This window comes from Carex rostrata, chromosome 11 (genome assembly GCF_964058835.1).
Source record: "Carex rostrata chromosome 11, lpCarRost1.2, whole genome shotgun sequence".
NCBI classification, from domain to species: Eukaryota; Viridiplantae; Streptophyta; class Magnoliopsida; order Poales; family Cyperaceae; genus Carex; species Carex rostrata.
Window position 1 is genome coordinate 250,643 of NC_135928.1, and position 16,501 is coordinate 267,143.

At 32.1% G+C, this 16,501-nt stretch overlaps 1 protein-coding gene across 1 annotated transcript; it reads right to left on the reverse strand.

Moving 5' to 3' along the window:
- Nucleotides 1–11: 11 nt before the first annotated feature.
- LOC144562183 (fimbrin-2-like) lies at nt 12–6,428 on the reverse strand. The gene is made up of 12 exons (XM_078311355.1): nt 5,911–6,428; nt 5,021–5,192; nt 4,617–4,655; nt 4,427–4,495; nt 4,224–4,340; nt 3,780–3,994; nt 3,193–3,351; nt 2,292–2,491; nt 1,797–1,954; nt 1,269–1,365; nt 953–1,044; nt 12–549 (listed from the first exon to the last, which is right to left on the reverse strand). The coding sequence occupies exons 1-12, from the start codon at nt 6,408–6,410 to the stop codon at nt 367–369; spliced, it is 2,001 nt and encodes a 666-aa protein (XP_078167481.1). The 5' UTR covers nt 6,411–6,428; the 3' UTR covers nt 12–366.
- Nucleotides 6,429–16,501: the final 10,073 nt, after the last annotated feature.

A 16,501-nucleotide genomic window follows, 5' to 3' on the forward strand; every position in this document is an offset into this window, starting at 1 on the left:
TCCAAAAGACCTTGCAGAAACTTCTTTTTTTAAACAATATAATACTGAGATGGCTCACTACAAAGAATCTAATATATTTACATCAATCATACTCATGAATTACAAACCAATTTTTCTAAACAATAAAATAAAACCACACCAAACACATTTAAAATCTTGCTATAGAGAACTTAGTTAGAGTCAGATCAAGTTTTTTTTTTCTTTTGAAGTGATATTGATCATTGACACTTAAAGACATCAAAGTACCATGGATATTGTTCCCAAAGCAACACAATACCCAGCCATTACGCCCTCATTTTATGCATATTGAAGGGGCATATATGCATTTTTAGTTATGCAAGGTTATGCATAATATTGTGCCGTTTTTTACATTACACTTTCATCTGCTGATGAGTCAGATGCAGAGTCATCAGAAGTCAAGTTGGAGGTAGACTCAGATAAGCTTGCAGTTTCACAATCCAACTGCTGTGATCGGGTGTCGGTGGCTGGCCTTTTTAAGTGCCAATACATGATACTGGCTGTGAGTGTTAGCATCATCTTTTGGTTCACCTAATATAAGATAAAATTTTACAAGATAAAATTTTACAGAAATGAATCATACAATAACCTGTGCCATTCTAATTGCCTGCTTTTAACAACTTAATGCCTCTTTGCCTTCCAAGATTTTTTTTTTTTTTTTGTGTTTACAGAGTTTAGGTATAAAAAATTCAGGGTATGTTGAGGACCAATTGCAAAAACCAGTCTTTTGCAGTATTTTTATTCCATATTTGAGGTAATATTAGATTAAATCCTTGGTGCTGATACAGAAAAATGGCAGTCTGGTTAGCACTGGCAAATGCCAACTGAAGTTTTGGTCTTGGCTAAATGCTGCTGATAATTCATTTATGTCGCTAATAAACAAACTGATCGATCTGAAATATAGGGAAAAAAAGTGTAGAGGTAAATCTGTAACCTCAATAATGTCTTCTGGAAGTAAAAAGATGGAGCAGCCTAACTTCCTGGCAACTGAGATGATGTAAGATGCATTCATCTTTTTATCTTCATCTGTTTCAATATTTCAAATTTAGAAGTATGATAGGTGCAAGAATTAGGAGGTTCCAATTTTATCTTAATTTTTTAATGTTTATCAGTGAGAAACATGCTGTTTGTTGGTACCCTTTTCAGGCACTATCTTACGGTATGGTATGGCTTTAATACGAAGTCGGTGGTATATACACCACTACTATTAAAATAATAATAATAATAATAATGTTTATCAAGTCATATACCTGTTTCTCCTCGGGTGATGAGGCTCCAATTGACCACTCGAGGCTCCACAGCACTGAGGAGGTGCAGGAAGAATATTCCACTTGAAAGGCTTTTATCCTGGAAAATAATTCATAAGCCGATTTATTTAAATAATAACTGCAAAATCTGATTTTAGCTTAATATTTCTACAATACTTGGCAGATACAAAATCCTTAGAAACATTTTCTTTTTTGATAAAATCATCCATATGCCCATTTTCTGTTATGTGAATGGGTACCAGATAGACATGGTATCCACTCCAATTGGGCAATGCATTAAGTGAACCTATTAATCGTTTCCATCAAAAATAAATTCAATCTGCCCATAATACGGCAACAGAACCACCAAAAAAGGTAAAAGTGGGAAAACAGGAAATTGGAGAACCTGTGGTCATACAATAGTCAAATCAGTAGTCATCAAACAAAAGAAACCAGTACCAAATTATAGAGAAACTAGTGAGAAAAGTCAGCAATGCCTTGGAAGGGCACAAGTTATAATGGTCAATCTACCTTAAAGCTTTCCATTCGAGAGAACCTTCCAGAACTCTTGACCTGACTGTTTGCCCAGATCAAAATATCAGAGTCAGTTATCTCCTTTCCATGTGAATGAAACCTCAAGTTCTTCAATAACTGTAGAATGTTGTATCTCATCAATTGCCACAGGAATGCTGGCATTAGAAAATGAAAAAGAACAAGGATGAGACATGGTATTCAATTTAACATATTGAACATTATACAAGAAATAAAATTTCCAAAAGCTACAAAATTATTGAAGCTCAAACTTGTGATAATTCAAATAAATTGCTTATATTCGGTACGTAATGGCTTTCCTCACTTTATACAAAACAAACTTCCAGCCAAATTTACTACTGGAAAAATATTTTCTACTTGATCTAAGACTCACTGAAAGCTCAATTGCAAAATTAAGCCTCACTTCGAAAAGTTCTTTGAAATTGTTCCTTCTTCCTCAAAAATCCCTGAATTATGTGGTGAAAATTGGTGTACCTAATATAAGCTTCTTGTTTCCTTGCACAATATCATTTCCCGCAACATTTACAAGAGAAAACTTGAGCTCTTTTCCTATCTTTACAACTTGGTTACAATTCTCCACCTTTCTGAATGGCATCTTTATTGGAGGCTTATTTGCTAGTTTCCAATTAACAATCCCTGGGTGCACCTTGTCTAGAGCCTCCAATAGCAGCCATCTGTGATGTCATTATTGGCATAGATTATTAGTTTAATTGTAAGTAAAATGTAATAAATGAAAAAGAAATTTAAATGAGACAACAAAAATTGACCAAAAGTAAAAATAAAAATATAATTAGAAAGGAAAATTTTAGAGCAAACTATTACTTTCTTCTTACGTTGATTCTAAGTTTGCTGGGAAGGTGAGCAAGCAATTCTGTACATAATAATGGATAATGGAGGGGTAATTTAGTTGAGTAGAACTAGGGTGTTCTTAAGTTCACCAAGCCTCTTGGTGAACTCAAGTCTAATACCCGTCAAAGCGGGTTCAAATGACGAATCCGAACCGTTGAAACCCGTCTACCTTATGATTGATGCGTTTCCATGTAAAAATTTAGTTTGTATAACTTTTGTACAAAAATCAGGTAAGGAAAATGAAATTATCAGTGATTGATCCTAATTTCCAAGTATTCAGAACTTCATTATCCATGAAGCATTTAGTTAAGTTGATATAAAATGTCACAAGGCAATTTTGTCAATTCTGTGCTCATCTTAACCTTGCTTCTTAAATTTTAACATCTGGCTGTTATTTGCATATAAGCCAACATGTCACGTGGCTGCAAATCTGGTTTTGTATCAGGTATTAATTGTAATCCCCCACCCCCACACAAACCCATGTCCTGTGCCAGCCTCTGCATATAATAAACCAAAGTTTACATACCCATTCCTGAGATCTTCGAAAACATTATTGACGTAGGTCGAAATGCCGAGGCTATTGATCCATAGACGAAACGCTCTCTCTTCCCTAGAAACGAGAGCATCATCTTCAAATTGAGATTCCAAAAACGACATTTGTTTTATCTGTGTAGATAGTCCATTCCTGCACCAGCATGTTGCAAAAATTAGTTATCATTGTGCAATAATAGGGACCGGAACAAAATCTACAAACTGTACAAATTTGGCAGTTAAGCTCGAAGGATGCCCATGTTAACCCCTATGAACAAACATAAAATTATATTTTATCCATAGAAAAGGTACAACAAATGAATCACTATTTGCACATTTGAAAATTCCTACATTTTTTACATGAAATATAGATGGTCTAGGATTAAATCTTAGAATGTTTGTGTAACAGGTGGGCTTAGCCATAATCAAGTACAATGCTGTAGTTCCCAAAAAAGATATACAACTATCTTTTTTTAGCTGAAATTATTAACTTGGCCAAACTTCATGAAACTTGGTTCACTTCTGCAAAAAGACCGAAATTTCAAAGATAACATGTATATATCATGCAGATTATGCCAGTACCTTTTCTGAAATATGTGAGCAACAAAAGCGAGGTTGAGGTTGGGGGACCCATCAACAATGTCTTTAGGAGAGAGATATCTCTTACATCCCATCCTGTCAGCATGTTCAAGCACCAGCTTAGCTCTTTCAATTAGATCTTTTACATCCATTGGATGCGGTTTGGCTCTACACTCAGGTGCCAGGACACTTAACAAACATGCATATGCCTCACTATCCTGAAATTGAGTTAACAACAAAATTCAGAAAAATATAATCATCAACCTATGATAGAAATACCTTATTTAATAACATCATCTAGGTCCCTGTACATTCCACATTTCCATGCTTAGGCAAAAGAAATAACCTATGATACTGTGGAATAGCATGGAGATAGCGACAATATACAAAAAAGGAAATAGTTATACATTTCAATTCTTATCTTAAAAGTTATAAATAAGAGCTTACTTTTATGTCTGATGAGAAATTAGTGACTTGCCGTGCAAGTCCACCTTTTTTTAGTTGAAAGTTCATCCATCGGAGCAAAATCTTTTCAGGAGACAGGCTCATTAACTCCTCAATCTCCTATTATTTGAAGGAAATTTAAAATGTATTCCTTATATTAAAGAAAATGAAATGATGTTTGTAAATGTAAGAATCTATATCTGTACCTGGCTGTTGCCAACCAACTCAACTAGTTGGGGTGTTTTCTTCAGGTTAATATCCGCCAAAAGTTGTATCTATCAGTCGGATGAGGAAAAAAAGTTACTCAAAAACAATTATTATATGAGCAAGCACAAAACTACTCCATGTATCTAACCAAAAGCAAAGTTATTACTTATTAATAGTGAATTAATGTACCTTTATGATTTGAGAGATTAATCCGAGAACAAGATGTGGCTGAAACAAAAAAACAATTAATTTGCATTCAAACAATAAATCAGGGAGAACTGAGACACCACTTGTCGGTATGTAGTTATTAAATACTGGGGAAAATTACATGCACCACATGAATTACGGTCATAATCTCAGACAAAAGCCAAAGAAGTTGCAAATGCTCCACATATATAGCAGAAGCAAACAAAGAACAAAGGCAAAAGCACTCAGAAAAGCTAAAGAGGCATGAAGGATACACCAGAATTTAACATTATATTGGATTAAAAAAAGGGGCATAAGTAATAATGGAAATGCAGGACATGTTGGAGATACTTAGCGATGTCTATATTTGTCAGCCAAAATAACATCCTAGACAAAAGGTAACATACCCTTCCTTCAGCAAGGTCAAGTGTACCAATATTGACGAGGGTGCAACCAATGGCCTTGGCTGAGTTGAGGCAAAGAGTGTGGTTCTCGCTCTTCTCCCATGGATTCAGCACATTTTTTGTGTTAATTGCCCTTTCGTCTATGGTACCGGGCACCGCCACATTTATCAGCTTGCTTCACCACCAAATATAAGAAGTTAAGAAAAAGAACCTTAACAATTTAATAATAATCTCATAATTTTTCTGACCTCTTTAGTTGGGTTGTTATTGTTAAATTATGTTTTTTTTTTATATATATATATCAGCTGGTCCAGCTCTTTCATAAGACTCTGAATAAACAAATATATATTGGCATTTCTTCTTCCTTGGAATATCATGAGAATTCAGGTCAAAACTGGAGACTAGAGTGATTGGCTGATTTTACTGACAAGTACCTAAAGGTGAAACGCCCATGTGTATTTTCCCCTTTCCTTTCCCCTGGCCTCAAGCATCACATAGACATGGATTAATAGAATAGTAGAATAATCAATTATGAAGAATCCACTACCCACGTGGACTAGATTTTAAATCAGGGAAACAATGCATCCCAAGCTCGAAATGCTCAAGTCAATAACTAATTAACTTCAAATCTTCAATGGTCAAATCTACAGGATGAGGACCTACTTGTTAAATACATGTAATTCAAAAACCATAATCGGAATCAGAATTAGAAGTTTAGAACACCCTTACAAATCCATCTCAATCTAAATCCTGATATAGAAAGATCCCAACTTCTATCCACTTTCAAAAAAACTTGGCAGCTGTAAATTTGCTAATTCTTCTCAAATTTCCAATTTCTTATCCAAAATACAAAAACTAATTACAAACGCGGGGGTAAAAGAAAATTGCATTACCATAGAAGAACGCCATCTTTAGATATCTCAAACAAATCATCTGTAAGCGGATCAATTGGTAAGAATTTCCGCAAGAAGTCATCTTCCCCTAGGTAATTATTGATGTGGTTTACATAAGCCGCCTTCTCTGATTGACTAATCGTGTGAAGAAGTGTGGTGGTAGCAGCTTTGAGAAAAGCTGACGTGGTGGATCCCTTGGAGCCAGCCTTTCCTTGCATTTTGAGATAAAGCTGGAGAAATCGCTCAAAGTCAATTTGTCGGATCTCCAGTTCAGTCAAGTTGTCTTGTAGAAAACGAGTTCGCTCCTCCTCAGCCAGAGATAAGTTTTTTAGGTTGGCGATGGCTGAAGATAAATCGTTGAGTGTAAAATCGGCATTTTTGGGGTTGGAGCGGTTTTTCTGGAATGAAATGAAGTGGGATTTGAGAGAGCGGAGCTCTACTTGAGTGAACTGGTTTTGTAGCCATGGATCTGATACTACGATGCCTACGAAACCAGCCATATCGATCACCTACAAATTAAAGGTATGATTTGATTGCTTATAGTTTCTGGTGGATGTTAATGTTATGTTAGAAACTTAGAAATTAGAATGAATGAAAACTGGGAAGAGAGAGAGAGAGAGAGAGATGGAACTATGGAAGTGGGGTTCAAACTTCAAAGGTAGGGAAGGGAAGTGCGAAGTGGTAATGAAAGAGAAGGTACAGACTACAGAGAGGTTTTGTGTAAGTGTAACGGAAAGTAGTGTACGGAGAGCGTCAAGAATTCAAAATTTGCTAAGCTAAGCTACTCTCCAGTTTTAACGCTACTATGTACATCCATTTTCCGCTAAAATATCAATTTCAGTGCAGACTACTCAATTGCTTTATATATGCTTTTACATCTCCAGTTCAAAATTCAAACTCTAAATCTCAATTCCTCAATTTAATTTTCATACTCAAATTCTTTTACAAATATATTTTAACTTTTTATAATATTTAATTATTGTTTCCAGTAGGTAGATTTTTGTTCATTTTAGACAAATTTCTTATTTAAAGTTAATGCCCGAATTATATTCAAAACTTAAATTCAAATATAATAATAGATAGAACTTGAAGGTCAGAGTGAGTCTATGGTACTATGCATATTACGATTTGTTACCGTGCTACGGCTCTATATTTGAGTTTTCAAATCCTAACGGTCGATCTAAACCGTTCATCTTGTTCTCCATATTAATATGTGTTTGGAGACCAAATTTTACATTTTTTGAAATTTTTTTACTATTTTTTTAGATATTTAGAAAATCACTTGATCTGAAAATTCTGGACCATCCAAAAACAGTGATTTTCAATAAATCTAAAAAAATAGTAAAAAAATTTCAAAAAATGTAAAATTTGGTCTCCAAACACATATTAATATGGAGAACAAGATGAACGGTTCGGATCGACTGTTAGGATTTGAAAACTCGAATATAGAGCCGTAGCACGGTAACAAATCGTAATATGCATAGTACCATAGACTCACTCTTTTTTTTTAAAAAAAAAACTGCCCCGACCGCAATGTCCACGGACGGCCCAGATCCTCTAGCAGACCGCCTGGGAGCCAAGCGGTCCTCTATTTTTTTTTAGATATCTTAATATTTTGATTTAAATAATTTTGTGAAGAAAAAGTTTTCTTGCATGCCAAAAAATAAGACATTTGATATATTTATGAGTGAGATGTCGTAACTCTTTATAACTTTGAATTGATTTGTCAGTTAGATATCACAAGTCTAAAGATAACACTAATTAAGGACTTGACCTTAATTCTTAATAATTTATTTTATTCAAATATACACAAGGAAATACGGTTAGATTGCATCAATGATGTCAACTTCTTTATTTTTTTTAGATAATAATTGGAGAGCGAGAGAGAGAATAATTGAATTATTTGATTATTGTCAATATATACCATTTGCTCGGAGATAGGCATACGAACACAATAAATAGTAAATGCATTTAAAAATAATTATATGGATAATTCTTCAATAATCTCTTAGGTTTTTGACTAAACAAAATACCGATCGTTGTATGCCTACTGTTGAACGAAAACTTAAACTTAATTTTTGAGGCAATAAACGACGTTTTTTTTTTAATTCTGATGCTTCGGATGCATGGGGTTTTACCCGGGCAATATTCGGTTCTGTCTCGTCCCCCCCCCCCCTTTTCTGAAAAGTGGTCATACGAGCAAATTCGATTTTCCTAGCCAAAGTTATGGCTGTTTAAAGTTTTTTCGAAAACTAAACTTTGGAAATTCATAACTAACTGTAGAAAAATCCAAATAAATTAAAATTTATGTTAATTCTATGTATTTTTGAATGCTCTACATGCTAGTGTAATCACTTTTGCAGTTTGATCCATGTATCAATCCATACTTGCTTATTTACCAGCAAAGGTCAAATTTGATGTTTTTAGTGCATTGCACTATACCAGTGGCCTTTGCCTAGTGCTTGGCTGCTGAGTTTGGACTTGGTACCATACCAAAGATCAGTCTAGGGTGCTTGTGATATCCAACTAACAAATCAAATCAAAGTTATAAAGAGTTACGACATCACTCATAAATATATCAAATGTCTTATTTTTTGGCATACAAGAAAACTTTTTATTCACAAAATTATTTAAATCAAAATATTAAGATCTCTAAAAAAAAAAAAATAGACCGCCCGGCCCCTAGGCGGTCTGGTTCCTAGCGGACTGCCCCTGGCCCAAGCAGTCTGCTAGAGGATCTTGGCCTCCCGTGAGCTTGACGGTCGGAACAGTTTTAAAAAAAAAAGAATGCGGGAGCAGTTTTAAAAAAATCTTTTTTTTAGAGTATTAATAAAAATAGCCGTTCCTCTATTGTACTTCTTAGCTCCCTTCTATTTCATTCCTGGTTTTATGAATTCTAAATTGTCTAACAAAAATAATTTTTCTTTTGTCTCATCTAAAAACAATTAATGATAAGAATGTTAAAAAAAATAAAAATTACAATTTTAATAGTAGATCAAATTCAACAATTTAAACCGACCTTTTAAATTTTAACTTCAAATTTTTTGAAATTATATCATCGACCTGCATAGTATCACGAGTAAAACTAGGGTGTGATATGTTTACTAAAAGAGTTTGGTGATGATAACTTTAAAAGTCTATCAGATTGATTTCAAACAAGGAATCTAAACCGTTGATGTCCATCTACTTCATAAGTGATGCATGTACGTGCAAAAATTTGAAAGTTTCTAATTCATTTACTACAAGATTTAGTGGTAAAAAAATAATGAAAAATGAATACATAAAACAATTTATAAAATAACTTATAAAATGTTCATTTTTTTGCCGTTTGACTTTGTACTAAATGAATTAAAAACTTGTAAAAAATTTCATGTACATGCATCACTTATAAACTTGATGGATTTCAACAGTTTAGATTCCTTGTTTGAAGTCAATCCGGTATACTTTTAGAATTGTTTTAAAAATAAAGAGGTCATTTTTAAGATTCATACTCACATTATTCTACATGGAACAGGAATCCATATATATTTTGTGAGGTAACATGATATTTTTGTTTGGATAACGGTCGACCGAAACACATGAGTCGATCATTTTAATAATCGTGCAGATTCTAATTAGACGATTAATTCAGACCTAAACAGAAATAATGAAATATATATATGAATTGTTTATGAAAATTAAGTTGACAATGGCATGACTCCAACAGTCTTGACATTGACTTGAGCTCTATCGATCTCAGATTTCTCTCTCTGTTTTTTTAACATGAAATTGCATAATGTTCAATTTAATTATGGCCTTTCTCATTATATATAATTTCTGCTAGATCTCGATCTATAGAAATTAAGTAGCTAGCTAGGGAGGTATTGAAAGGTTGCTTTCGTCAGACACGTGCAGATCGATCGAGTTTGTTTCAGCTTAATCACAAATCTTACAAATTGGATTTCAATCATAAATCTAAATCATTTAATTAAATCGATCTATAATTAAACCTAAACTTTTCAATTTATCACAAGTAATATACTTAAACCTAAACTTTTCAAATTTTTTAGTTCATTAAGTATAATTAAACTCATTAAAACAAAAATTTTACGAACTATTTTTATTGATTTACTTCATATTATATGAAGTTTTTAATTTACAAATTTGATATTTAAATATATCACTTGGGTGTGTATGTATGTATGTAAATGTAGATACTGCATGTATATATATGCAGGAACATTTGTTTTAAAAGAAAAAAAAAATCAATATACGACCATCATCTTTTATAAAAAAAAATTGACTTTTTAAAATTTTCAGAAGGAAATTTACTTTGTATTTTATGGTTTGGACCAGTGTTGTAAATAATAGTATGCGGTCGTCGGACGGATGGGGTACCGCCAAGCGATTAATCGGAATTAATTACGCGGACAATTTAATGTTTTTATTAAATTTATGTATATAAATCATAATTTATTAAAAATAATTTATTTAACTCATTAAACTTATCAAATAAACTTAATTTAACTTAATTTTATTATTATAGCATGACAGTACACTTATTTTTTTTAACGCATAAGCACTTTACATGTGTCAGTAACACATTTATTTAATGAAAAAATAAATTGAAGAGTTAAATGTTTTTCAAATACTAATAATATATTATGTGAAAGAAATGAAACATTACAACATAAAATCACTAAATTTAGTTTATAATAACAACTTAGTTTCATAAATAAATATGTCGTATTAATTGAAAAAAATACATCAGTAATTAGTAAAAAAATATATATATATATGATAAACACTATTTTGTACCGATTGTTGTGGAAAAAAAAATATGATAAACACAAAATGGTCCAGGTGCAGTTCCTGATTGAATGTCCCATAGCACTATAATTGTCATGGTACCATGAATTCTAATTTTTAGTAAGAATTTACATAAAATGATAACAATTTATTTTGCATGAGACTATTGTTTAACTGAGAAATGATATACGGTGGCCGGTGGGGTTTAAAGAGAGTAAAATAAAATATCCAAAATAGAGGTTTAGAGATAGTAAAATAAAATACTCAAAATATCTCAGTTGTATTAAAAAAAAATTTATTTATGGTTAACAATTCCAACTGTGCTCATCGAAATATAAAACTGTATAGGTGTAATGTCTAAAAGTATATTAAAATTTGTGTTTTATACTTTTATCCCATTCATTTAGGTTATTTTAATAAGGCAGAATTAAGATAGAAATATATAAATTTCTTTATTTTTTAACAAGTCTGATCATATGAAATTTTATTATTTTTTATATTAAAATACAAATAATGAAACAACAAATAGGCATGAAATACTATTTGAAGTAAAAGATAATAGAAATTTAGACACAACAAATATGCATTAAATTGAGATTTAATACAGTATAACAAAATCATACGGCTAGATTAGCAACTCACTCCATTATATATATATATATATATATATAGAGGTGGGCTACGGTGAGTTGCGAAGTAAAACGCGTTTCTACTTCACGCCGTATTTTTATTTTGAAAGTACAAACGACCGATCCGAACCGTTAGATGTTTAATCCATATTGAAATGTGCTTGGAGACCAAATTTTACATTTTTTGGAATTTTTTTACTATTTATTAAGCATTTTTGAAAATTGCTGTGAACAGTAAAAATTTCTGGACCATCAGATCAGCGACTTTCAAAATTGCTTAATAAATAGTAAAAAAATTCCAAAAAATGTAAAATTTGGTCTCCAAGCACATTTCAATATGGAGAACAAGATGAACGGTTCGGATCGACATTTTCAACTTTAAAATCGCAAAATATGAGCGTGAAGTAAAATAGTCGCTTTACTTCGCAACTCACCGTAGCCCATTTCTCTCTCTCTCTATATAGATATATATTTTTATCTACACTATGCTTAATTCTCTTTTAAAAAAAAGTCAAGACGACTTCAAGTGGATCGACATTTTCAACTTTAAAATCGCAAAATATGAGCGTGAAGTAAAATAATCGCTTTACTTCGCAACTCACCGTAGCCCATCTCTCTCTCTATATATAGATATATATTTTTATATACACTATGCTTAATTCTCTTTTAAAAAAAAGTCAAGACGACTTCAAGTGAATTTGCTATATTGGTACTTATCTTGATAAATGTAAAACACTTACAAATTAAGAGAATAAATTAAAGTAAATATACTTTTAGAGAGGGTTCAAATATTTTTTTTTTTGTGCCTCCATTATAATTTTATTTTAGAACTACAATAACTTACAGTTTAAACTTAAATGTTGATAAGCTGAAATTGTATCTATTGAAACCTAGGGTTTGTTATGTAAATTAAGCCAAGTTTTGTTGAAATTAGGTTTAATTAGGTTAGTAATGTCCAAAAGTTCAAGTTACTGCCCTAGTTATGTTTATTTTATAGGTAATCAAGTGTTTGGAGCTTAACGAAGCAAAACGGGTGAGTTAGCACGAAGATTGGAGCAACTGCCAACCTTTATTGCGGCTCGTAAGGACCTTTATTGCCGCCCGCAAGGACCTCTCCAGATTTTTTCTGCGCAGTCTGTTAACTGCCTCCATTCATTGCGGCCCGCAATTAGGTCGGTTCAGATCCCGAATTTGCTATTTTTGGTTAGTTATTTCTAGGTTTTAGAGTTGGGTATAAATAGGGACTTGTATAATAGATTGAGAACGTTTTTTAGGCAGAATTTTTAGGATTAAACAAGGAAAAGCAAGAAAAAACAAGAAGAGAGAGAAGAAGGAAGAAGAGATCATTGATCAATCGGTTTTATTATTTTCTTTCCTTTGAAACTCTTTTATTCTTTTGATTTCATTTGTGTCTTAGCCATGATTGGCTAAGGGCTTTTCTGGGGTTGATTAGGGTTGTACTTGAAACTTTTGTTATGATTTAGTTGGTTTTATTTTATATATTCTTGTTCTTTGTTATGATATATTCTTTATTTTAATTGATTGTGAGGACTTAATCGAAATTGCATGAAACCCTAGGATTTGGTATTTACAATTGAGAAATTGAATATTAGGTCCAGACCATAAGGAATAGGGTATTTGATAGGCTAAGTACCGAGAGGTGACGCTTGTCTTATACGGGCTTTACCTAATAGTTTAGAAAATTGTGCCAAGTACCGAGAGGTGAAAGATGGTTTTCTAGATCAATTGGGACAGTAAGAACTTAATGACTTTAGATTAGGGTAGCCAAGTACCGAGAGGTGACGTTTATTCTAATTTAAAGATGGTATTAATATAGAGATATCACTTTGTACCTACAACATCCAACTGTGCCTTCATAATTAAAAGAACAAATGTAATAAACCAATTAGTCATGACATTAGTAGAGAGGAACCCTAAGAAACCCTAATTTCTCATTCTTGTTAAAAACCTAATTTTGCTTTAAAGACTTTAGTTTAATTCATTTTAATCGAAACCAAACCACTTGAACAAACACAAAACCTTTTTACTTTCTTTTACTAAATTAAATTGTTAGGTTAGAGTTAATATTCCAACTTGTTCCTGTGGAGACGATCCCTAAGTACTACTTGACAAGGTTGTACACTTGCAACCGAATTGAGTATCAACTAGGATTTATTACTTGTATTGTAATAATCTACATCAAATGTCAAAATGAAATAGTTGGATATGATCTACATCATCTATGTGCGCGTAAAATATCATGATATTTCAATTTTATTTTGATTAGTATCAAGAGCTTGGAAAAAAAAAAAACACTAATGTGGATAAATTTTATTCATATTTCATATAAAATCAAAATCGAAAAGCGATAAATTTTTACGTGCATGTAGAAAAAATAATATAGATTACATCTTATGAATTTATTTAACATATAAATTTTAGAATTTCAATTGTTAGAAAATTAAAAATAGAGGCATGATGAAAGCACAAAAAATGATTTTGAAACTCACTAAATTTTTTTAAGGCACGTCTTTCATTCACAAGGTATTCGATCATTTTTTTTTTGTTGTGCCAGGAGTTTAGCAAAATTATCATTTATCACATCAAAATTTAAAAAATGATTCTCAAACTTACTAAAATATATTTCGAATAATGGAATTATGAAATATATCAATCTGAGTATTAATAAAAGTTTTCTAAAAATATATATATATGAATCAGCTTGTACAAGCCCATAAAGTTTATTTTTCTTAGGCGTCACATATCTTTGTATTTTTTTGTGTTAAATAACAATTGTTGTGTAGTAAAAAAGTTTGTTATATTTTGATGAAAACTAAATACTCTCATATAATAAAACTGTGCTTTTCTAATTTGTACAACACTTCATATAAAAGAATTCTTTTAATACACCAAATTTAAAAGATGAAATACTCCCAATATACTTAATTAATTTCTAACAGCCAACAATACATATATAGACAGATAATTAAACGTTGTCACTTGTACAGCAAGTTAAATCTAGACAGATAATTAATGGGAAAGAAAAATATATAGAGAGAGAACTGCCAAAATGTATAATTATTGTGTTAAGCACCATTAATTGGGTTGGGTAGTGATAAAATTAAAGACCATGTATTTAAATTTTTAACTTTAATATATATATATATTTTTTTTTGTCATTCAAAAGCCCGTAGGCAGAGGTACAGAGAAGAGCTAGCTTACAAATTCAGCATTAAACAGTATCGTTCTAAAACAAAAACCAGTAACCTATTGAGAAAAGCATGGTAACGTATGACCAGTACAATCTCAGCTATTTATCCTCCCTTTTATCGCCAAATTGTCAGCCATTTGATTCTGGCTTCTTTGCACATGAACACACACTAAAGACTTGTTATCTATTAGCAAACTCCAAATTTCCAAAATTTCATCGAACGCCCGCTAATCAGCTGCCATGGGTGGGTGCTGACTTGTGCATATTTAATTTCCACCAGTGATAAACAATCTGTGAAGAAAGAACAAACCTTGCACGAGTGAGATTGCTTCCTTAATTTAGAGGCACAGCTTGTAACCTCTCACCTCACCGCTAGCTTGTGATTTATAAAATATCAATTCTTCCTTGTACCAAAGCACCAAGCCAATGCCGCCTTGCCAACCCTCAATCCAAGAACCATCACGTACAGCAGCAGTAATAATCATTGTCAACCTCTTGTAAGGATGCTTGCACCCTTCCTGGCATAGGACCCGGCATGCGTGCCGCACCCGTATTAGATTCCCAATTAATTGAGGTTAAATATTTCATGAACTGCTCAAAATTTGGTAGCTTGCCCGCGTATGCCCGATCATTTCTACAACGCCATAAAGCCCATGCTGAATTTACATAAACCAACCATTGTTCATCGTCAAGACTATCCGATATCCCTAGCTTGCAAAACCTGCCTAAAGCTACCATGCATGGAGATTGTCTATTCGGATGTTAATTCAAAGACCCGCAAACAGACATGCTCTTGAGAAAGGACATATATATATAGATGGAGCAGATGGAGTGCATTTTTTACGTCAGTTGTCACTAAATCTTATTCCGGATATATGTGCATGCAGTTGATTGATTAATAATTAATTTATGCACGAGTTTGTTTGAAAAATAAATGGATTCATCGATTTGATATGGACTACAAAAATAAATGCATGAGTTAGTTTCAAAAATAAATGAATTGGTTTGATATAGACTACAATAAAAATAAATGAAGATTAACATATTTAATTTTTTCATATTTAAATGATTATTGAGGAAAAATAAATTTAACTTTCTTTTCTATTTTATTTTTTGTTTGGTTAACTAAAATTTAGAAAATTAATGAGAAATTCGGTAATTAATGTAAGTTTGTGATAAAGAAATTTGAATAAAAATTTTATAGATAAAATATAAAATTGGACATTTGTGTTATTTTCTCTGAAAATATTTGCAACATAATTTCTTTCCATCTGTTATACCTTTTAAATCAGGAGAAAAATCGATTCTATTGAATATAATCATACAAGATTAATTTTTCTTCTTCTATATATATCTTTCACTTCCGACATAACTTTGTCAACCAATTGATAAAAAAAAAATTATTTTCTTTCCATTTCCTCTCATCCTCTACCGAAATTTTTAAATATACCATACTCCCAAAAAAGATAAACCAAACAACCACAATTTCTGAAAAATTCAAATTTTTACACGGCCGCATCCCGTAGGTGCAGCCACCTTTTTTTGGGCATCTAGGGGATACGGCCACCCATTTTTTCGTTTAGATTGAATTGCCGCACGAAAAAAAAGGTGGTCGCATCCCCTAGATGCGGTTTGCAGAAAAGTGGCTGCATCTACATGATGCAGTCGTGTCAAAATTCAAAAATTTTCAGAAACATGATGGTTTGGTTTATCTTTTTTGAGGTTATGATATATTTAAAAATTTCGGCATCCTCTGCTCTACAAAACCTTAATTATATTTTAGTTGATGACCTCATCCGGTCCTCATGGGCGTTTCATCAATATAATGTTGGCCCGGGCTGTTTCTTTCAATTTTGTTATTTTAAATTTTAGAAATTTTAAAAATAAATTATTCAAAATCATAAATGATATATATCGAACCAGTAATTCGATCACATTAGCGCGCGGTATATATATGTAGGAT